Source organism: Mustelus asterias, chromosome 4, assembly GCF_964213995.1.
Source record: "Mustelus asterias chromosome 4, sMusAst1.hap1.1, whole genome shotgun sequence".
Taxonomy (NCBI): domain Eukaryota; kingdom Metazoa; phylum Chordata; class Chondrichthyes; order Carcharhiniformes; family Triakidae; genus Mustelus; species Mustelus asterias.
In genome coordinates, this window is record NC_135804.1 from 62,911,346 (window position 1) to 62,936,356 (window position 25,011).

The following is a 25,011-nucleotide window of genomic DNA, read 5'->3' on the forward strand; positions in this document are numbered from 1 at the left end:
TCAGGACATCCCGAAGTGCTTTTCATTCAGTGAAGTACCTTGAACTGCTATGACGTAAGAAACATGGCAGCCAATTTGCACACAGGAACATCCCACAAAATCGCCAGACCATCTGTTTCAGTGATATTGGTCGAAAAATAAATTTTGGCCAAGATACCGGGAAGAACTTTCCTTCTTTTCTGTGTGGTATCATGGGATATGTTGCCACCACCTGAGAAGTCAAACTGGATGACAAGTGAAGGCCAAAAGCCTGGATCTTTCCTTCCCTGACCTGGAGATGCTGGTGTCAAGTGTAACGAAACAATAAATGGCAAAACTGAGATAATCTGACCTACCCAAATGGATCTTCACGGACAATGTCATTCTTGGGGGTAATCTTATCTGGTCTGGTGAGGGGCTGACTGGGTTGGTTGGATTCACATTCCTCTATATTAATCTATAGTTGACTGCAATGGAGATTGAGAGCTGAATTTTCCCAGCCCTTTGGAGATAGGCTGGGAGAGGGGAGGTCTGGTAAGATGGAACATCTAAGCAACTGGATGCAGTGTCTCAGCAACCAGAGGCAGGCGGTCAGTTAAAGTAATTAACTGGTCTATTGATGGCAATTTTGTCAGGGTAGGTGGATGGGATTTTACCAGCATTGGGATGTTCTCCTACCACGTGACAGGTCTGCCAGGTACTTTAAGGCAGTTTCCCAGCAGCTTGCTGTGTGTGTGTGTGTGTGTGTGTGTGTGTGTGTGTGGGGGGGGTTCAGAAGGTCCCGTGGTGCATAGTCAAACTCACGAGTGGCAGTGCCCTCCCCCATCTTCCTCCCCATGGCCCTGACGATGCTATTGTTCACTTGACACTGTTCACCTCCCCGATCGCCCACACATAAAGAAAGAAACATTCCGCTGACCTGCGATGGACCCTCCATTTGGAGGCAGCCACTCCTTCCCCTCTCTTGATGGCACTGCAAAGCATCCCATCCTCTGATTGGGCCAGCATGATGTGGAGATGCCGGCGTTGGACTGGGGTAAACACAGTAAGAAGTCTCTCAACACCAGGTTAAAGTCCAACAGGTTTATTTGGTAGCAAAAGCCACTAGCCTTCACAGCGCTGCCCCTTCGTCAGGTGAGCCAGCATCTGAGCAGAGCCGTTTCTTAATTGGTTGATACGTTTCTATGTTTGACGCCAGTAGGGGAAACCCCGCCATCCACCCGTGTGAACCCGGGGATCTGCTTTTGATGATGTGGAGGTGCATCTCCACATCATGGCTACCATCGACACCGCAAACTGCCTGATCCAAGTGGAGAGGATCTCCAAGAAGATCGCGCATATTGACACAGACATCAAGTTTCTACAAAGATGAGACTTCTTACTCTGCTTTTGATCCCAGCCTGGGTCTGCTTTTGAGCTTAGCTTGTGTCAGGTAGTGCACTAGTAGAACCCTGGCCGGAAATTGGGCAGTAAGAAGTTTAACAACACCAGGTTAAAGTCCAACAGGTTTATTTGGTAGCAAAAACACAGCCAATCCCTTCATCTTCCAGAGGGGAAGGTAAAAAATTCCCCCTCTTTAATTGCAAGATTTACATACTGTGTCAACAAAGCTCTTTTGTTGGCAGTGTGAACCGAACATGAATACCTCTTCATCAGGAATTACACAACCTCTGAGATTTCGGTACTAAGTTGGATACCTTAAAAGCCCTTTAGGAATTTCAGAGTACATGTGTTCTGACAGAGAAATAAAAAGAGGGCCCGCTTCTAAAGCTGGGACTAGTGAATATTCATCAGCCATCTGTACCAGATGGAAACCTTCCAAAAGTACTTAGGGAAATGAGAGAGGAGGTAAGCTGGGGGATATGGGGAGCAGTTGCAGAAATATTTTTGCAGTTCATTGGGCACCAGAGGTGAGACCAGAGGATTGCAAAAAAGAAAAGCAATGCGATTCTCATCTTGAAAGGTCAGGAATATGGTCAGGGGAATTGTAGGTCTGTTAGCTTCACATTTAGAGCAGTAAAAATATCATCATCTGTTCCAAAGGAAGGAATTTAAAGCTCATTTAACAAGGGCTAAAGCAATAATTACTGAGCCAACCCACATTTGTGAGCGATAGGTCATGTGTAAGAAATGTATCAGAACCCTGTGTCAGCCTAGGCTGCCAACTCTGGGCCTACTCCACAAGGCGCTGTCACATGACCTCCCGCCACCAACCTCCCAACACCCCTCCTGCCCCCCTCTCACTGGTCACCTGACATATCAGTCATCACAGTGCGCCATTTTCCACACCAATTGGGAAGCGGGTACACTCTCCATTACCCAACTGGCCAATACTTGACAGCCAGTCCTTCTCCCCACATTTGACATTGTTTAACCAGCAAACAAAAGGATGAGCAAAGGATTTTTGTTTTTTAAAAACTTTCGGGCTTTTCTGTTTAAAAAAAAGATTTTCTTTTTCCTCCCAGCTGCCGGGCAACATCGTCCTGCAGACTCCAGGATAATCCTAGAGGATTGGCAACCTTATGCTGAGAGTTAGTGCACACGATCACATGTGACTGATAATGTAGCAAGAATTTACACAAGTGTTTGATAAGCTCCCTCACAGGAGATGTGTGCCAAAAGTGAAAGCTCTTAGGATATGGACATAAGCTGTAAATTAGATGACTTAATTGGTTGGATTTGGGGAAGATTTAGTGGCAGTATTGTATGGTGGCAGGAAATATCTGTGTCCAGTATGATAAATTAATTAACAGATGCTTTGTAGCCACCTTGTCTGCATGGAAAATGCAGGAATGGCATAAATCACTAGTGGTGACCCTAAATACTGGGAAAACTATGTTTCAAAACTGATGTCTGGGTGCTCCAGTTTTCTCCCACAGTCCAAAGATGTGCAGGTTAGGGGGATTGGCCATGCTAAATTGCCCCTTAGTGTCCAAAGATGTGCAGGTTAGGGGGATTGGCCATGCTAAATTGCCCCTTAGTGTCCAAAGATGTGTAGGTTAGGAGGATAAATGGGGTAAGTACGTGGGGTTACAGGGATAGGGCCTATCTAAGATGCTCGGTCAGAGTCAATGCCAACTCGATGGGCTGAATGCCCTCCTGCACTGTAGGAATTCTAAGATTCTTCTATGTGACATGCCACAACTAATGACATCCACATCGGGGATTATCCAAAATGTTCCTGATCTAAGTTCAGCTTTCCCGTGATTCCCATTGGTCACAATAACGTGTGGTTTTACCAAAGCTTTTATTGTTGGTCACGATTTGAATCTCAAATTCTTTTATTTGGGAAGGGAGGTCCTGTGATGCAGTGGGTAGCGCCCTTACCTCTGAGCGAGAAGCTCTGGGTTCAAGTCCCACTCCAGGACTTGATGACCAAGGAAGGTGCGTTCGTAACACCATCGATGGGAACCAGCACTTCCTCCCTCAGAGAGAGACAGAGACCTCCCAGATTAGGGGGACATTAAATCCGTATCTATTCATGTGATGTGATGTGCTTTTTGGTCCAAATTCACAGTTTATCATCACAAGCTCTTCCCAAAGCAGTGACAGCTCTGCAGATTATATAGTTCTGAATAATCACCATAATAGGGTCTGAAAGACAACTGTAATTGTCTTGCTGGGTGTGACTGGTGATTGAAAGGTGTGAACAGTTTGCAAAATGTGACTTGTACTCCTTTGAATTCAGAGGACTAAGGGAGGATGTCACTGAGGTGATCTAAAATGTGATAAGCTAATTCCATTAGTGAGAGAATCAAGAAGCAGCTCTTAGAAATACAGGCTGCAATCGCACCAAATTTCTCACCACTCATAATTTTATTGGGTAGAGAGATATCCGGGGCAATCATTTTGGGCTGGGGGTGGGGGGGATGGGTGGGGTGGGGGGCCGGTCTTATGAGCGGCCACAAGATCCCATGGTAGCACAAGGTTAGGCCACTGAGGCCAGCTCTCAGAACACAGAAACCTGCATATGCGCAACGGTGCCCTCTGCTGCTATCAGCTGGCTTTTGGGTGATTTAGGTCCCACCCACTCCCCCTACTGGCAGAAAACAGATCGTGGTTTTTTTTTTACTGCACAGAGTGCCCTAAGATACAACTGGTGTCTTCGCCGAAAAAAAACGGATCTGCAATTCTCTCATTTTCACGCTCGTTCTGGACTTAGAATTTTTTTGGCAAGGTCATCCCCAAAGTGTTTTAGAACAGAAGGTAGGTGGAAATCTGAAACACTCTCACCCAAACGTAAGAAGATGTAGGGGATCACTTGCAATATTTCAAACTAAGAGCACGAGATAAGGTAAGATTCTTAGGTAAGAATATCAAGAGATATGGGATCAATTGGGCCAATGGGCAGACGAATGGCAGATGGAGTTTAATTTAGACAAATGCAAGGCAATGCATTTTGGTAGATTGAACCAGGGCAGGACTTATTCACTTAATGGGAGGGCGCTGGGGAGAGTTACAGATCAAAGACATCTAGGGGAGAGATACAAAAGTATCCAGAGGGGCAATTTTTTCACACAGAGGGTGGTGAGTGTCTGGAACAAGCTGCCAGAGGTAGCAGTAGAGGCGGGTACAATTTTGTTTTTTAAAAAGCATTTAGATAGTTACATGGGTATAGAGGGATATGGGCCAAATGCGGGCAATTGGGATTAGCTTAGGGGTTTAAAAAAAGAGGGCGGCATGAACGAGTTGGGGCGAAGGGCCTGTTTCCATGCTGTAAACCTCTAAGAGATGTGGGGCAATTTGGAGTTGAGGTCCATGTCAGCTATGTTCTGGTTGAATGGGTCAGCAGGCTCAAGGGGCTGAATGGTCTACTTTCATTCATATTGGCTGGATTTTAATGCTCTCCTGCCAGCAGATTGAAAAGTCAGGGTATGCAGGGGAATGTCAAATCCTGTGGGTGCTGTTCCTGCTGCAGCTTTACGAGGGGAGGGGTGAGGGTGTAGTCAACAGCCTGCCTGCCCATGGGCTGAATAATGCCCACATCCAGTGCTGACATTTAATCAGCAGTAAGAGAAACCCACACCAAGCATACAGCCCCAGCAGCTATCCCTGCGCAGATTAGGGACATCGCTACCTTCTCAGAGTCATGGAGTTTTACAGCACAGATAAAGGCCCAGCATGTCAGTGCCGGCCGTCAAGCACCTATCTGTTCTAATCCCATTTTCCAGTACTTGGTCCATAGCCCTGTATGCTATGGTGTTTCAAGTGCTCATCCAGATGCATCTTAAATGTTGAGGGTTCCTACTTCTACCAGACTTCCAGGCAGTGAGTTCCAGATTCCCACCACCCTCTGGGTGAAAAGGTTTTTCCTCAAATTCCCTCTAAATCTCCTGCTCCTTACCTTAAATCTATGACCCCTCTACTGAGGAGAAAAAACTCTTCCTATATACCCTATCTATGTCCTACATAATTTTCTACACCTCAATCGGATCCCCCCTCTGCCTTCTCTGCTCCAAGGAAAACAATCCCAGCCTCTCTTCATAGCTGAAACTCTCCAGCCCAGGCAACCTGCTGGTGAATCTCCTCTGCACTCTCTCTAATGCAATCACATCCTTCCTATAGTGTGGCAATCAGAACTGCACACAGTACTCTAGCTGTGGCCTAACAAGCATGTTATACACCTCCGTCAAGAATTCTCCACTCGTATATTCTATGCTTAAGCTAATAAAGGCATATGCCTTCTTAACCACCTTATCTACCTGTCCTGCTGCCTTCAGGTATGTTTGGACATGCACCCCAACATCCCTCTGTACTTCCTAGTGTCCTACCATTCATTATGTATTCCCTTGCCTTGTTAGTCCATCCAAAATGCATCATCTCATATTTTAATTCCTCCCAAAAAGTGTAACTCTCCCAGAATACCCTTACCCCACCAGCTTCACCACATGCCCGCCCTGCAACAATCATTGAACTCCAGTCCCCCATCACCCCCTCACCACGGCCTACCAACCTAAACCCACCAAGACCCCCAGACATACCTCTGGCTTTTGCTCTGGTTCAGCATCAAACTGCACTGCAGTACTGACAGTAACCACCATTCCTGATGGCGCTGTTGGTATTGGAGAGTTCAGTAAGGAGTCTCACAACACCAGGTTAAAGTCCAACAGGTTTATTTGGTAGCACAAGCTTTGGGAGCACTGGCCCTTCATCAGGTGAGTGCAGTGACACTTTGGCACTGGCTCACCTGATGAAGAGGCAGTGCTCCCAAAGCTTGTGCTACCAAATAAACCTGTTGGACTTTAACCTGGTGTTGTGAGACTCCTTACAGTGCTTACACCAGTCCAACGCCGGCATCTCCACACCATTGGAGAGTTGCCAGCCTTTGGCCTGCTGGACCTGCTGAAGGGCAGAAAACCTATCTCCAGCCAAGTTATAGCCATTAAATGGTTGTGGGACAGCCAGCTGGATAGGGGGGATGGGGTGAGGGGGGAGGGAATGGAGCAAAATGGGGTGTTATCCCTACTGGCTTTTGAAATAGAAGGGGTGGACCACAGTCCTATGGTTTTCATTGCTGAGGTGGATATCTTCACTGTATACTCACGGCAGCACTTTTATTCTACAGAATTAAATATTGTGGTGTATCCACGGTGTGCAGGATATGTACTAATTTTCCTGTGATGTGCCAGAAGTACCTGATTTACTTAGGTTTTGAAATGTGCATTTTGTTCTGTTTTCGAACCCTGACCACACAGGTAGGAACAGCAGCACCGTGGCTTTGTTCCTGAATTAGTATTCCAGTGAGATAAATTCAGCAGCTTCTGAATTTACATTTGATTCATTAAATAAATCTGGGATTTGTTAACTAACAGTGACTATGAAACTATTGTCAATTGTTATACAAAAAACCCATCTAATTCATGTTCTTTAGGGGAGGGAAGTTTAGGGAAGGCTGGCCCACAGGCGGCTCCAGATCATCAATAATATGGTTGTCTCTTAACTGCCCCCTGAAATGGTCTAGCAAGCCACTCTGTTGTATTCAAGAAGGTGGCTCACCACCACCTTCTCAAGGGTGATCAGGGATGGACAATGAATGCTGGCCTAGCTAGCAACATCCACATCCTTTCAATCAATAAATAAAAAGTGCAAAGTGCCAGCATTTTGGAGCCGTTAGAAAGCTGTGAGATGGTGCCCCCTCCCTGTTTGGTTAACAAAGGTGCCAAGCTGTGCCAAGCAATCAACAGTCCTCTCTCCATGTCTCCCTGCAGTGTATTGTCATCACAAACTGTCATTGGATTCCATAGAACTCCTACATTGCAGAAAGGAGCGAGTCAGCCTATCTAGTCTGCACCAACTTTCCAAAAGGTCATCTCAGCCAGGCCCACCCCTCCACCCAACCCCACAGCCTTGCGTATTTGCCATGGCTTGTCCACCTACCCTACACATCTTTGGATACTAAGGGGAAATTTCACATCTTTGGACTGTGGGAGGAAACCAGAGCACTCGGAGGAAACCCACACAGACACGGGGAGAACACACAAATTCCACACGGACAGTCACCCAAGGCTGGAATCAAACTCGGGTCCCTGGCACTGTGAGGCAGCAGTGCTAACCACTGTGCCACCGTGCCGCCCATTTGTTTGTTAACCATCACCACACGTAAGGGTATGAAGAGAGATGGGGCAATAGGCTGGCAAAAGATTTGCAGACCTCAGCCACGACCTAATTGAGTGATGGGGTAGGCTCGGGGACGGAATGGCCACCTCCTCTTGTAAATGTTATGCTCTTAACTCCATTATAGTAATGGGATTTTCTTGTAAGATCTGGGGTGAATTATTTGTGACACAGGACGAAGGCAATTTCACAGGCAATGCACTTCCTCTTGAAAATCTTTGACAAGTGAGTTCCTCACAACACAGCGCCCGGTATAAAATGGCTGTCGGTGCCATGTAGACTCTGCTTGTAGGAGCTGTGTGATCTATACCACAAGCACTGCACTGATTTCAGAAAGCGGTTCACAAAATGAACTCAGAATGCGCAGTAGCCGCCTTGCTAGCAAGACTCACGTTCGGAGGATGATTTTTTTTAACAGAGAAAATATTGGTGCCATTTCAATTTGGAAAATGTACAGGCCAGCCAGACTTTGTTAATTGTATACTGTTAAATTAAGGTTAAGAATGTACAGGTAGAACGATTCATTAGACAATTACTTGAACACATAGAAAGAGACACTGATTATCACTCGTACTGGGCTGTAGAGTTAGGATCCAAATGTGTTCTGTTTCGCTTTGTGAAAAAACCTAAAACTGAGTAAAAATTAACCTCTCGTCTCCCTCTTAACCAACTGGTTGTCAGAAGTTTAACGATCGTGTTGTCTGGGTGTGTGGTCAATTTGGACCTCAGCACAGAGTGGTAGAGATATTCCGCCAGAGCTGGGGTCCTCGAGAGCCTATTATCACTCTGCACGGTTCCTGTTAAAGTGTTTTCCTCTCCCACTGCCCCTGAGCTTCAGAACTCATGTTGCCAGCCGCCTAACCCCAAATCAAGATAAATAACAACTGCTGTCACAGTGTCATTAAAATTATTTAAGATGCTGTCAATATTCGCTTAGCTCTAAACTGAATGGCTTCTTTTCTCTCTGCAGAAGTGGCTATGACTTTGACTACGACTATTACAGAGATGGATTCTATGACAGGTATGTTGTCCACGTCTGATTTGATTCTTTGAGCCACTTGTCTTTACTTCTTTTCTGGAATTGCTGTAATTTTTTTTAAGTGACAGTGAGAATTACTCCCAATGCCTCCAAGCTCACGAGAAGTGTGACCTTTCTCGAACCTGTTGACGTGGCCCAGAATTTCACTTTCCATTGTGTTTTCCTCCTCCATCCTCTGCACCTACCCACCGACCTACCCCCGTTCCCCCAATCTCTCCCACCCTTATCCTGTGGGAAAACACATAGCAAAACGCAGAATGTTACAGAGTGGTGACATCAAATGCAATCAGATAGCCAGTGCAATGTTGTGGAAAGCTATGGTTTGTGTTTACTTAAAAAAAAAACAAAGCTATTTGCAAAGTGCACATTAATATTGGCGACAACATTAACCTCTTATTTGGCAGTCATGCTCACAGCAGTTAGCACTGGCCAACAACTCACATTTATAGAGTGCCTGTAATGAAGGCAAATGTTCAAAGGCACTTCAGAGAAACCTCATCAGACAAGCATTGACATCACACTGTCATATTAGGCTGATCAGGGTTGAAAGGGTTAATCTCTTGGTCTCAGGAAACTGTACCGCCCACATGACGTAGACTTAGTGGCCAGAACTTTACCATCCTGCCTGCTGCGGGAATCAAAGTGGGCGAAGGGCGGACCATGGAAAGGTCCGTTGACCTCGGGCGGGATTTTACGGTCTCAAGATGAGCTCGGCCGTAAAATCCCGCTCAGTAACACTAGTCATGTATATCTGTATATAGTTATGTTTATCCAGTAAACCAGTTCATGTTCGGGCATTCCAATACCAATCAGCAGTCATTCCTTAGCCAGACACAATCAATAAACAACATGGTGGCAGCGGTGTGGTTCCAATCCAGGACCGCAAAGAGACTACCAATGTACAACACACACGCCAATGGAGATAACTGGGAGGAGAGGAGTCGAAGAGGTAGGTTTGAAAGAAGATCTCAAAGAAAGGTAGAGAAGTTTAGGGAAGGAATACTGCAAAATTTAGGGATTAGACACCTAAAGGCACATCTGTTAATGGCAAGGTGAAGAAAATGGGAAAGAGCAATAGGCCACAACTGGGGGAATGCAGAGATCTCAGAGTTGGGGAGGTTACAAAGATAGGGAAAGGCAATACCATGGAATGATTTGAAATCAAAAATAGGAATTTTTAATCCAAAGCATTGCCAGAGCAGAAGCCTGTGTAAATTGGCAAGCATGGGGATAAAAAAAAGGAAGATGACACTATTGTTACAAAGTACGATAAGCCATCCTCCATGCACATGAATACATTTTGCCTCTTGGATCCATTTTACAAGTTTGAACAGAAGCTGAATTCTGGACTGAGGTCCATTCAGAGGTTACAAAGAATGAGCTTGGCACAAGTGATGCAACAACAAAATGTAGCTTTATAGAGTCATAGAGGTTTACAGCATGGAAACAGGCCCTTCGGCCCAACTTGTCCATGCCGCCCTTATTTTTTAAAAACCCCTAAACTAATCCCAATTGCCTGCATTTGGCCCCTGTATACCCATTGTACCCATGTAACTGTCTAAATGCTTTTTAAAAGATAAAATTGTACCCGCCTCTACTATTACCTCTGGCAGCTTGTTCCAGACACTCACCACCCTCTATATGAAAAAATTGCCCCTCTGGACACTTTTGTATCTTTAATGTACAAAAACACGCCAACACACTTCACAACCATGCCAGGGAAACGTGACTACATCAAATGCGGTGGGATTTAGGAGGACTGTTCATAGAATTCATAGAAACCCTACAGTGCAGAAGGAGGCCATTCGGCCCATCGAGTCTGCACCGACCACAATCCCACCCAGGCCCTACCCCCACATATTTACCCGCTAATCCCTCTAACCTACGCATCCCAGGACTCTAAGGGGCAATTTTTAACCTGGCCAATCAACCTAACCCGCACATCTTTGGACTGTGGGAGGAAACCGGAGCACCCGGAGGAAACCCACGCAGACACGAGGAGAATGTGCAAACTCCACACAGACAGTGACCCGAGCCGGGAATCGAACCCGGGATCCTGGAGCTGTGAAGCAGCAGTGCTAACCACTGTGCTACCGTGCCGTGTTGGATAAGCTATGTTTCAAAGGGGACTTGAAGGAGATGAGATCGAAGCAGGGAAGCGTCAGAGACTGGAAGTTAAGGAACAGTTTGGTGGGGGTGAAGGGAGGGGGCTGTACAGGAGGCTGCAGTCAGAGAGGCTGAGCTCAGGAGGACATATAGGGCTGAAAGGTTTTAGTGAGATAGGGAGGACAAGACCATGGAAGATTTAAAGACAATGAGGACATTTTGTTTTAATTATTACCGGGATTGTGGTGGACAATTGGTGGAGGAGAGAATGAAACCAACATATTGTTGCTGAGTTAGAGTTTATAAAAGGACATCTGGGAAAGTATTGGACAAATGTAATGTGAAGGTTTTCTTCTCATAGGTCCTCCTTCATCTAACATATCAATATAACCCATTATTCGTTTCTCCCTTACATGTTTCTCTGGCTTCCCTTCAAATGAATCTATACTATCCATCACACTCATGTAGTAACAGCTTCCATATTCTTACCACTTCCTGGACAGAGACATTTTTTCTAAGTTCTCTATTTGATCTCCTGGTGACAGTCATATGTTGGTGTTTTCTGGTTTTGCTCCACCCCCATTGTCTGTCCACTCTTACCAGAATCTTTCAGAATTTTAAGGGCCTCAATCAGCTTACACTCAAGAGAAAAGAAACTCGACCTGTTCACCTTTTCTGAACAGGTATAACCTCAAATTTCTGATAACACCCTTATAAATCTCTTTTTGCTCCCTCTCCAGTGCCTTTATATCCTTTCTATAATACATAGAGCTGCACTAGGGACAGCCTTACCAATGTTTGATACAGGTTCAGAATAACTTCCCTATTTTTCAATCTGTCCCTCTAGGAATGAATGCTTGTTGCTTGGTCTGCTTTCTTTGAATCCATATCATCACTTTCAGTGATTTGTATATTTACAATCTTTATATTATTTCTCTCTTACATCTGATTGCTATTTTCCAAGTTGTACGTGTCTTACTTTTCTTACCAAAATGTAATACAGCACCTCACACATCTATGTTAAAATTCATTTGCCAATTAGATGCCCATTCTGAAAATTTGTTCTTGAGTAGCAGTGAAGGTCCTTTTGTTTCTACAGTAGTGGATCATTCATTTCATAAACATATTGTATTTATTTATTTATTCTTTCATGGGATGTGGCCATCACTGGCAAGGCCAGTGTTTGTTTCCCATCCCTAATTGCCCTTGAACCGAGAGGCTTTCTCAGCCATTGTTGTGAGTCCTGGAGTCACATGTAGGCCAGACCAGGTACGATTTCTTCCCCAATAGGGCCATTAGTAAACAAGATGGATTTTTACAACAAGCAATGATAGTTTCATGGTCATCCGAGACTAGCTTTATATTCCACATCTTATTAACTGAATTTGAATTCCAGTATCTGCTTTGGTGGGAAACCCATATCCCCAGAGCATTTGTCTGGGCTTTTGGTTACTAGTCCAGTGACATTGCCACTATGCCACCATCTGTCCTGTCCTATCCAATTCCATGTAATAACATAGTTTGGTCAATACACTTTTGGACCATGTTCCATTATTGTGTGTTCAATAGAGTTTAAGAAAATAATCAGTGACTTTGTTAGCAAGCCACCAATTCCAATTGTCCAACTTCACATTGCTAGAAACTCGCCCTGATCATTTATTCATCTAACAAACTACATTAGACATTTATATACACTTCAAGTGTTTGGTCTCAGTATAACTACAAGTGTTGCATACACAATTACATAGAGGTACCTTATTCAATTACCTTCCATCGCAGGCAATTATACTCAGGATGCCCGTAATTGTTTTGAACACTGAGGCCTAATAGTGCAGATAATTAACCAAAATCTTTTGAAGTTGAAGAAGATGCATTTTTTAATGCATTTTTCACTTTGCTTCTTATGCCTACATCAAGCTTTCTATGAGTGTTGCTGTATAACTGGAAGGCAGGGATGTGCAAAGGCAGTTCAGGTGCTCATTGTAATTCAACCATTGAAATCAGGAAGAGTCGACTACAAACCTATATTTTGCTGCCCAGTCCGTTGGTGCTCCTATGAGGAGAGGGTGAGGAGACTAGGGCTCTATTCTTAGAGTTCAGAACAATGAGAGACGATTTCATTGAAACGTGAAAAGTTCTAACAGAGCTTGACAGGAGATATGTAAGAAGGATGTTTCCCTGGCTGGAGTGGTGGAAAACCAGAGGACACAGTCTCGGAATAAGGAGCAGGCCATTTAGAGAATGAGGTGAAATGTCTTCACTCAGAGGATGGTAAATCTTTGGAATTCTCTGCTCCAGAATGCTGAGAAGAGTCAGTGTCTATCGAAATTCTCATCGATAGACTTCTAGATATTAAAGGCATCAAGTGGAAATGGAAAATGATGTTGAGGCAGAAGATCAGCCATGATCTAAATGAATGGTGGAGCAAGATTGAGGGCCAAATGACCTACTGTTCCTATTTCCTATGTTCCAGCACTCTGTCAGCCAGCTGCCCTCCGAAAGGAGCTTTTATTCAAACCATTGTCAATGTTCCTTCTGAAAAAGCAGCCAGAGCATTTACCTGGTTACAATAGTTCAAATGGGTGGCACAATGGTTAGCACTGCTGCCTCACAACTCCTGGGACCTGGATTTTGATTCTGGCCTTGGAGGACTGTCTGTGTGGAGTTTGCACATTCTCTCTGTGTCTGCATGTGTTTCCTCCGGGTGCTCCAGTTTCCTCCCACAGTCCAAAGATGTGTAGGTTCGGTGGATTGACCATCCATATAAAATTGCCCCTTAGTGTCCCAAGATGTGTAATTTAGGTGGATTAGCCATGGTGAATGTGTGGGGTTATGGGGATGGGGAGGGGGATGCTCTGTCAGAGAGTCAGTGCAGACCCGATGGGCCGAGTGGCCTCTTCTGATTCTCGGGATTCTATGATTCTCTTCTGTGATTCCACAGCAGAGAAACAGACCTTTGTTAGACTTGACCCAGAAATGACTGATGCTGTTGATTCACACAAGGTCAAAGGAGAATTTAGTTCCTCCCCATCATTTCCCCACAGGGTGGCACTTCTTCTCTTGCCCATTAGTTCTGAGTGAGAGACAGCAATTTATGAATGTGGATATAGTGGCTGTCAGTATTTCCGCTTCCTGGTCGGGGGGTCCAGTCTGCAGTTGCCCTTCATCCCTTTAACTTCGGGCAGGGAATTCTCCTTTATACAGGTGAAACACTCAGTCAAAAAACCCGTCACACACCATCCTTCTCTGTCACTATGTCAACAACAACGTCTTGGACTCATACAGTGTCTTTAACATAGTAAAACGCCCCCAAGACGTTTCACAGGAGTGTTATCAAAACCAAGCCACGTGAGGAGATATTCAAGCAGATGAGCAAAAGATCAAAGAGGTAGGTTTCATATAATGTCACAGGAGGAAAGAGTGGCAGAGAGGTGTAGGGAGGGGACCTGCCAGCTGTGGTGTTGATAAGTGGAGGATTGGCTAGCTGATCAAAGACAGAGAGTTGGGATAAGAGAGGTATTTTCAGGATGGCAACCTGTAATGAGTGGAGTGCCACAGGGATCAGTGCTGGGGCCACAATTCTTTACAATATATATGAATGACTTGGACAAGGGAAGTGAATGTTCTGTTACCAACTGTGTGTGTGTTACACAAAAGATAGGTGGGAAGGCAAGTGGTGAGGATGACACAAAAGGTCTACAGAGGGATATAGACAGGTTAGATGAGTGAGCAAAAACTTGGCAGATGGAATATAATATAGGAAATGTGAAGTTATGCACTTTGATAGGAAGAATAAAGGAACTGAGTATTATTTAAATAGAGAAAGACTGCAGAAAGCTGCAGGGATTTGGACGTCCTCATGCATAAATCACAAAAAGCTAGCACACAAGTTCACCAGGGAATAGGGAAGGTAAATGGAATGCTGGCTTTTATTTCAAAGGGAATGGCGTAGAAAAATGGGGAAGTCTTGCTAAAACCATACAAGGCACTAGTTGGACCACATCTGGAATACTATGAACAGTTTTTGGTCTCCTTAACTAGAGAAAGATATATTGACGCTGGAGGCGGTCCAGAGAAGGTTCACTAGTTTGATCCCAGGTATGGAGGGATTTTCTTATGAGGAGAGGTTGAGTAGGTTGGGAGTGTACTCATTGGAGTTTAGAAGGATGTGAGACGCCCTAATTGTGACATTTGGATTCTCAGGGAGCTTGATAGGGTAGATGCTGAGAGGCTATTACCCTTATGGGAGAGTCTAGGACCAGAGGACATAATCTCAGAGTGAGAGGTCACCCATTTAAGACAGAAAATGAGGAGGAATTTCTTCTCCCAGAGGATAGTGAATCTGTGAAATTATTTACCGCAGAGGGGGAAAGAGGTTGGATTGCTAAGTATGTTCAAAGCTGAGATAGATAGATTTTTAATCAGTCAGGAATCAAGGGTTATGTGGATAAGACTGGAAAGTGTAGTTGAGGACTATCAAATCAGATCAGTCATGTTCTCATTGAATGACAGAGCAGACTCGATGGGCTGAATGGCCTACTTCTGCTCTACTTCTTATAGTTTTATGGGCTCCAGAGTTTATGGCCGAGGCAGCTAATGGCATGGCTACAAATAGTGCAGCGATTAAAATTGGGCATGCTCAAGAGGCTAGAATTAAATGGGCCAAGTGGACTCTTTCTGTTCCTTGAGCTTTCTATGACCTCCTGTCTTAGTATCTCCTTATGTTGCTTGGTGTCAAATTTGCAAAGAGCCTTGATATGTTTAACTGCATTAAAGAGGTTATAGAAATGCAAAGTTGCTGTTGTTGTTGTCAGTGTCTGCTTCTTTAAGGTTCTGGGTTCTGGAAAGGAATGTTGCAGTCGGGATATGTTGGGCTGCAGATCTTAATCCTGGGCTCAGCTGACTGACAGGTCAATTAACATGATGGACTGAGTGGAGCTGGACACAGTGTGCTGAAGCACTGCAATTTTAGATTGCTTTATATCTGTAAGAGAGACAGCCATGTGTAGAGGCAGAAACTGCAAGATCCCCTGATTGTAAAAATTCATTATTTGGAAAGTTTCTGCATCCTGACATTTACACCTCACTTCAAACTCTTCAGTTAGTATTTTTTTAGTTTGTTTTAACTCAATCTATGAAAACCTGTCTGAATGGAAGGCCGGGATGTGAGTTGATCACATGCTAATATCAGCCAATCAGAGGCAAGTAGAAAAATCCAGGTAACTTTCAATTCATTTGGGTTCAATGATCAGAAATTTGATTATTATTAAGAGTGATTGGGAAAAGTGAATAAATTAAGTCTTACACACAGTGCAAGGAGTTTAAAATATTAAAGGTATATTGCCTATATAGAAAACAGAATAGCTGGGACAGTGTCACCAAGTCTTACTGTACAGAGCTACATCCTTTGCTTAGTGACCCTCCTGCAACTGGAAACAGTTTCTCCTTATTTATTCGATCAAAATCCATCTGCTATGTCTTCTTGTTGACATTTAGTTTTTGTTAATAATCAAACTTTAAGCTGGAAAAGATCAGAAACTGTTGGGGATGATCTTACCAAAAAAATTCAAAGTGCCAAACGAGCGTGAAAACAGGAGAGAATCTCGCTGATTTTTTGGACGAGCTCCCAGCCACATTCGTACGGCACTTAGAAATAAAGAGCCCAGATGTGATTCTCGCCAGCAGGGGAAGGGGTTGTAGCCTATTCTCACCGGAAAACCGGCTGCTGAGCTCTAGGGGTGCCATTGCGCAGGTGCCCCAATCTCCCAGTGCTCTGTGTACACAGTGGGAGATGTCACCCCAGCCACCCGATTGCCACCCCGGCTGATTCACCCCCCCAACTAAGCTCACCCTCCACCTCTCCCATCATGGCCCCGACCCCTACAGACCCTGCCCCCTCAGGCCCTGCCCATTTGTCCCTGCCCAGTGCTAGGCTGGCACTGCCGAATAGGCACTGCCTGGCCCTGCCCCTAACCACCCGGGGGGGGTTTCAATGGCCTCCAGTATCACCAGCGAGGCCATCACATCAGGTCCCCGTTGGTGGGAACCATACGTGATCCTCACCGGCGAGAACCTCGACCAGCGAAGACAAGTGAGTCCAGACGATAGCATCCAGGACTCAGCACTCATATTTAAATAAGGTTCAAAAATATTGAAATCAGCTTCACGCCCTGTATGGGCTAAAGTTGATTACGTCGGCAATTCATTGACAGTAACATCGCAAGAGGCGAGAAACCGGGTGAGAATTGTCTCCTCTCACCTGATCTTAGCGGCTCTCCATGCCGATCGGCCAGCAGGGCGAGCAGTAAGATCGTCTCAATATCACTGTATTGTACAATAGAAGGCCCTTTACAGATATTTACAGATAATGCGACAGCATGTAACACCGTCATAATTTTGAACACATACATTGAATCCTGTCTTTAGCGTTCTCTGCTCTAAGGTGAACAAACTCAGCTTCTTCAGTCTCTCTGAGTTACTGAAGTCCTCATTCCTGGTACTGAGAAATCTCACTTGCATCGTCTCCTGAGCTTTGACATCTTTCCTGAAGTTGATGCCTTGAAATTGACTCATTGGGGGCGATTCTCCCAAAAGTACAGAATTGGCAGGAAAACTGTTCTAAATCCTGACTGTTCTGTCAGTTCAGCTTCTCACCTGAATCTCCGCACTCTGTCCACTGCAGAGGTCCCAGTCGTGAATCTCATTAAAAACCCGGGGGGGGGGGGGGGGGCAAGGCCTATTTGCACTGGAGTTTTGACAGTTCTGCATGCACAGTGGCCCCAAACTGTCAATCTCCCATTTGCTGGCCAGCTCGATCACTGGTCAGCCTGGGACCCCAGCAGTTCTGCTCCTCCAGCCCCCCGACTCTCATGGCCCGATCGCAGCCCCCACAGCAATTCCCAGGCCAGCTCCGGGCCCGGAGCACCCCAATGCCCAGGCCCCACCCCCCCCAGCAGTGGCAATACCCCCATCCCCCTCACCCTGGCAGACCCCCACCCCCCTGGCTGACTCCCTTCCGAGGTCAGACCCCACCGGAGGCAAGCCCACCTCCCCCCTCCGGCAGACCACCCCACCCCCCCACTCCCCAGCCACCCCAATCACTGCCCTCCCTCCATCCAGACCGATCCCAATGCAGAGTGTCTGCGATACTCCCCACCCCCACCAATCGCCCCAGGCCCTGCCCACAATAGGCCCCCCCTTGGCTCTGCCTGATATGCAGTGCCAAGGTGCCCCCTGGGCATGGGCACTTTGCCCCTTGGGCAGTGCTGGGGGCACAGGCTGGCACTGCCAGGGTGCCCATGCCCAGAAGGCACCACCCCCCCGCCACCCGATCCCCTGGGGGGTCCCAATTGCCCCCCCTTCATTCCGGTGGGGTCTCCTACTAGTTCCCCAAATGGGGGGAGCTAGTCTGAACCCCTGAAAGTTCCCAATAATGTATAAATATACATATTTCAAATACACGCAGAAAAGATTTAAATGACTTACCTGCCTTCCCAGGTAAGTCATTTAACTCTTTTCTGCGTGTATTCCCGCCGGTTTCCAGCGTGGTCTGACTGGCAACTATTCGCCGGCTCTGGGAGATACGCATGCATTCCCGACGCATGCGCAAATCACTGTTCAAAGGTGCAGCGTGCATCTCCCACTGCGACCTGCCAGAAAAGTTGTGGGTCGCAATGGGAGAATCACGGCCATTATTTCAGCTCCTGGTTATTAATGTTCAATAAAGACACAAATGTAGAATTCACAAGGACACAGGCAAGTTAGTGGAATGGGCGGACAGGTGGCAGATGAAGTTCAATGTGGAGAAATGTGAAGTGATTCAAATTGGTATGAAGAATGTGGACAGAATATAAAATAAAGGGTACATTTCCAAAGTGGGTGCAGGAGCTAAGGGACCTGGATGTGTCAGTGCATTGAAGGCGTAGAGAGCAGTTAGTAAAGCATTGGTATCCTGGGCTTTATTAATAGGAATTTGGACTTGATATTAATATACAAGACACAAGTTAGACCTCAGCTGTAATAATGTGTACAGTTCTGGGCGCCACACGATAAAAAGGATGTGAATGGATTGGAGAGAACGCAGAAGAGGTTTACAAGAATGGTTCCGGGGATAAGAGGCTTCAGTAATGAGGATAGATTGTAGAGGCTGGGACTGTTCTCCTTGGAGAGAACAAGGCCGAGAGGAGATTTGGTAGAGAAGTTAAAAATCATGACGGTGCTGGACAGAGTAGACAGGGAGAAACTGTTCCTGCTCATAAAAGGATCAATAACGAGAGGGCACAAATTTGAAGTAATTTGGAAAAGAAGCAAATCTGGTGAGAAAAAACATTTTCACGTAATTAATGGTTTGGGCCTGGAATGTACTGCCTTGAAGTGTGGTAGAGGCAGGTTCAATCGAGGCATTCAACAAGTTATTAGATGATTATTTGAATAGAAATAATGTGCAGGGTTACAGGGGAAGGCAGGGGAATGACACAAAGTCATGATGCTCATTTGGAGAACTGGTGCAGACACAATAGGTCAAATAACCTCCCTCTGTACATAACAATCCTGTGATTGTGTGATGTTGATATTTGTGCAGAGTGGTTTAACCTGGTATTTATTCACCCTGCATAGAGACAGACTGCAAAGGCTGACTCAAATGTGTGAACTGGCGATACAATTAACTCAGTGTGGGTGGCACAGTGGCACTGTAGTTAGCGCTGCTGCCTCACAGCATCAGGGACCTGGGTTCAATTCCTGCCTTGGTTGCCTGCCTGTGTGGAGTTTGCACGTTCTCCCCATGTCTCAGAGGTTTGGCAACTCTACCAGAGCAGAGGAGGCTCAAACTCTCCCGGCGGGGCCCAGAGGAGAAATCCTCATCTTCCTACTTCTCTAGGAAACCAAAACACAATTGAATTTGCTCACTCTTCTGACTGCACTCCTATTTTCAGCCAGGTCAGTCTTGCGTATCCCCGCGCACCCCCCCCCCTCCCCCCCCCCGCCACCCCAGACACAATCCAGGCTTGGATTAAAATTGAAGTCAACCTATGATGATGTCACTTGGGCCTGATTAGAGTCATAGAGGTTTACAGCATGGAAACAGGCCCTTCGACCCAACTTGTCCATGCTGCTCCTTTTTTTAAACCTTAAGCCTAATTGCCCGCGTTTGGCCCATATCCCTCTATACCCAGCTTACCCTTGTAACTGTCTAAACGCTTTTTAAAATACAAAATTGTCCCCACCTCTACTATTGTTACTTTTAAAACAGTGCCTTTGTTCAAAATTCCAAGTGGCAGCAAAGGCAGCGGATAAGTCTTGAAGTCAGTTTAAATGCCTGGTCCTACTGGAGAGGAAGGGTTAAAATCGGCCTTTTTAACCTCTAACTTTCCCAAACATTAGGAGTTATCAGGAAAAATACTGCGAATGCTCAAGCGACTGCACAGAGGTCCTTAATGTTAAACTAAAAAGGGCGCCCAACTCTGAGTGTTTAGCTCTTTTTTTGCCAGAACACGGGATTGAAAAGATGAAGCAATTTGGTTGCCATTTGCAAGATTGATTCTGTGTTTGTGTGCGCAGCCAAGTTAAGCAGAACAAGGAGCCTGACTGATTTAATTCCCCTCCTCCATGTTGTCACATCACTTTGAGGTGCTGACAGCGACGAGATGAGGGTCACGACCTTGTTCAAACAGATTCTGCTTACTGTTACACCATGGATGGCAGAAGTGCTGACTGATGTTAAACAGCCCCTGCTAACTGCAGCCCGGGTGAGCAGGCAATTACAGGACAATTGTTGACTGTGGGGTGTGCAAAGTGCCCTCACGTTTCTCACATCTGTAAAGTAAGTTTTCCCCTGTCGGAGCGATGTGAAATTGAAAAAAATGTATGGGTCAGAATTCTGCAAATAAATCTTCAGTATTTGATCCAACAAGTCCAAATTCCAATCTTGTTACCGTACAAGATGTCAGCAGTGCCTTTGTGGTTAACCCTTTGACCTCTGAGTTTGAAGGTTGCGGTTCACTCCAGAGCCTTGGACATGAACATTCAGTCTGACATTCTCAGAGGGAGTTTGCGCTATTATGTTACAGATGAGAAGTTAAACATTAGCCCTTTCAGGTAAACATAATGCCAGGGCAATATTGGAAGAACAACAGGGAGACAAGCCCAGTATCCTGGCTATTAATTATCCCTCAGCCAAGAATAAAATAGATTAATTGGCCATTTTTATTTTATTTATTCATGGGATGTGGATGTCACTGGCGAGGCCAAAATTTATTGCCCATCCCTTATTGCCTTTGAACTGAGTGGCTCGCTCGGCCATTTCCGAGGACATTTAAGATTCAACCACATTGCTCACATGTAAGTTAGACAGGTAAGGATGGCAGATTTCCTTCAAAGGACATCTGGGGGGCTCGAAGGCATTACTGGATTATTAGTTCAGTGACAATACTGCCTTCCCCTCACTGGTGGTGCTTTATTGCATTGCTGTTTGTGGAAGTTTGCCATGTGTGAATCGGCTGCCGCATCCCCCTACTGCACACTGTGACAAAAGTACTTCACTCCAGTAGATTATTGTCCACTAATGTCCTTTAGGGAAGGAAAATTGCCGTCCTTACCCAGTCTGGCCTACATGTGACTCCAGACCACAGCAATGTGGTTGATTCTTAACTTCCGTCTGAAATGACCGAGCAAACCACTCCGCTCAAGGGCTCTGAGGGATGGGCAATAAATGCTGCCCTTGCCAGCAACTCCCACTGAAGACGGGAATGGGTTAATGAACTTTGTACTACTTAGAGATTTGTAACAGGCATTGTAGAACTTGTTTTCGTGTATCCAAGAACAGATAAGAGAAGCAGCTGTCCTTGCTGCTGTATACAAGCTTGATTTTCCCAGCTAATTGTGTTCAGGAATGTGGTTAACCCAGCTAGAATCCATTTTGTGTTCTTTTATATTATGTACCTTTGTTGAACACGGTGGAGCTGACATGGATCATATAATAATAGATTCATATATATTCATTATATACTATTCATCCTTACCGATATAAATTGCTATATGGGCCCCTATATTTCAGTTAACTTGTTTATACAAACTTATAATCTTGTGTGCTGGATAAACAAACCACGGGTGTCCACATAGAGGCGACAAAACAGACAGCCTTGAGATGGCCACGATTACACGGACTACACGAAGGTGGGAATCGCTGAGGCAGCAATAATCGTGAGAAAATGCAGATGTGACCAGGGGCGAAAATATATGTATAAATATTTGTTCTTAACCTGTATTTGGCGAGAAGTCTGGAGACCGCGTTAGGGATCGGACTTCTCCCACAAGCTTGTGAAAATAAACTACTGTACTTTGACTCACGACGAGTCTTAGAGGTATTATTTACCTACAACACCCACACTCTATGAAAGAATAAAAAAAACACTTCGGAACATCCTGAGATTTTGAAAGGTGCAAAATGAATTCAAACGCGATCTAAATCCAGGCACTCCCTCCCTAACAGCACAGTGGGTGTACCTACACCACATGGACTGCAGCGCTTCAAGAAGCATGTCTCACCTTGTGCCCTTCCATGTGCTAATGGCATCTCCCTTCTCCTGCAGGCACAACAGAGGAGCAGTCCAGTGCCTTCATTACCAACCACAGGAGTCTACCCCTGACACCAACTCTAATGAACTCTCTGAAGTGGAGATCAAAGAGTTGTCACAGCACTCACCCACACCCTCCACTAGCGCAGAGACACACACTCAGTGGGACCTAGTTTTAGCGTAGCCTCGGGGTCACATCCTGGTGAGCACATCACACTTTCAGAGGCTGGGACTTCCCAGAGTGCCGGCACTCAGAGGATTGCTGAGGCCAGGAATCTGCTGAGTCCAGTCAGATGATGAGCCTCTGGACTCAGTCATGCCTCAGTTACTGGAATTCCAAAGGCAAGGGAGGAAAATTAGGAAGGGATGTCTGGTACTCTCCTCAGATTGAAGGTCTGCATGGAGAAATCCCAATGCCTTTTCTCCAGGGAGTTTGTGACGGCACGCCAAAACAGATAGGTCAACACAGCGAGGATGGTGGATGCAGTGGAGACCTTGGTGCAAGACCCCTGCATGGCATTGGCGCAGGGCATGTACTCCATGGCACAGGTCGTGCACTCGATGGCACAGGTCGTGCACTCGATGGCACAGGCACTTGTAGGTATCCGCGGGAGTCAGACATTTACAGAAACTCTTTGAAGAACAATACACTGTCCCCACTGCACATCGTCATCATCCTTCTACAACATGAGGACTATGAGCAACCACTCCCTCCCCAGGGCACGAGACTCATCAGTGAGGGTGAGGGTGTGCACTGCCAGTAGAAACACGGGAGAGCTGTGCTAAAGAAAAGGGACTTACGGATGATGGGATGTGATCATAGGTCCTAATCATCACCTTCCATGAAATGGATGGCAATGAATGCGTCCCCAGCTCTTCTGCCCCATTTGTTTCATGGCCGACCTCCTTGCCCTGAAGGACCACCTCTTTGCCACTAAACTTGGCGCTGCTCCTCCATCTCCTCCTCAGTTCCTCACCCCGTTCAAATGCCAGGTTGTGGAGATCGCAGCAGGCGACCATGATGCGTGACACTCTCTGTGGACTGTACAGCAGGGCTCCACCAGACTAATCCAGGCACCGGAACCTCATTTTCAGCATCTTGATAGTCTGTTCCACCAGAGTGAGTAGCACAAGCTTCATTGTATCTTACCTCAGCTGCACTCTGGCCTCCGCATAGATGTCATCAGTCACATCCTTATTGGGTATTCCATGTCCCCAAGGAGCCAACCCAGCAGCCATTGTGGACTCTCAAAAACGGCAGGGATCTGAGGGTGGCTCCATAGAAACATAGCATTCCTACAATGCAGAAGGAGGCCATTTGGCCCATCGGATCTGCATCTACTCTCCGAAAGACCACCCCACCCAGTCCCCCACACCCCCTGCCTGCCTGCCCCCCCATTTACCATGACCATCCACCTAACCTGCACATCTTTAGACTCTGAGAGCACCCGGAGGAAACCCATGCAGACACATTTTCCCTGGACAGTCACCCAAGGCCAGAATTGAACCCGGGTCCCTGGCACTGTGAGGCAGCAGTGCCACCATGCCACCCACAGCCACCGTGCCGCCCGCTCAAGATGTAGGAGTCATGTACAATCCTTGGGAATTTAGCACACCCTGGAGGATGCACTTCATTTTGGTCGCAGACCAGCTGAACGTTTAAGGACTGGAAGCCCCTGCAGTTGATGAACTGCACTGCTTGATGCCTGGAGATTGAAGAGCCACTTAAGTGCAGTCAATGGCTCCATGCCCTATGGAAAGCCTATAGAGAATCCCATGGCTCTTATGGCATGGTTAGCCTGGCCCCGGTCAAAGCTGACACAGTTGTGAGCCTTGTAAAGAATCCGCTTGTCATCTCCTTGATGCACTTATATGCAAGGGTTAGCGAGAGCCACAAGGGTCACCGTAACACGGAGGCACAGTAAGAAGTCTCACAACACCACATTAAAGTCTAACAGGTTTATTTGGAATCACGAGCTTTCGGATCACTGCTCGTTCATCAGGTTAACATGTCCCAGACGCTATCGTCTGGGCTCGCGTGACCTTACCTGCTCAGCAGTTGAGGTTCTGATGGCGAATATCACAGGTGGTCTCCACCTGCAGGAGACCAGACGTAATGGCATCACCGGGGGATCGGAGGCCATTTAAGCCTTCAGGTGGTCAGGAGCAGGGTCAGGGTCAGGCATTGCCCTTGGGACAGTGCCAGGATAGCAGTGCTCACCTGGCACTGCCCACTAAGCGCCATGACTGTGGGAGGCCTGAGTGAGGCGGAACCTGAATGGGGGTGGAGCTATGACAGGGGTGGAGAGGCAAAGGGGGGGAGCTCCGCAGGGGTGGTGATCGGGGAGGGAGGAAACTCTGTCGGGGTGGCGATTGGCAAGGGGAAGGGGGACCTCTGCAAACAGGGCAATTGGCAGGGGTTTTCAATGTCCATGGGGTGGGTCGGGATGGCAGGAGATCTCCCAGTGTACTGGGAGATAGGGGGGACTGCACAATGGCGCCCCAAGAGCTCAGCAGCCGGCTTCCCCAGTGAGCTGAGGCTCCACCCCCTCCACACCCCTCTCATTGATGATTTATGGGAAGATGGTGGCATAAAAGTATTGTCACTGGATTAGTAATCCAGAGACCCATGGTGCTGCTCTGGGGACCCAGGTTCAAATCCCAACACAGCAGATAGAATCTGGAATTAAAAGTCTAATG

At 46.3% G+C, this 25,011-nt stretch overlaps 1 protein-coding gene across 1 annotated transcript in view; it reads left to right on the top strand.

Moving 5' to 3' along the window:
* LOC144492752 (RNA-binding Raly-like protein) overlaps nucleotides 1-25,011 on the top strand; it is a 698,557-nt gene that overhangs the window by 583,126 nt on the left and 90,420 nt on the right. Inside the window, exon 3 of the mRNA XM_078211139.1 lies at nucleotides 8,567-8,614. Within this exon, the coding sequence (XP_078067265.1) occupies nucleotides 8,567-8,614 (48 nt within the window). The remainder of the gene's footprint in view (nucleotides 1-8,566; nucleotides 8,615-25,011) is intronic.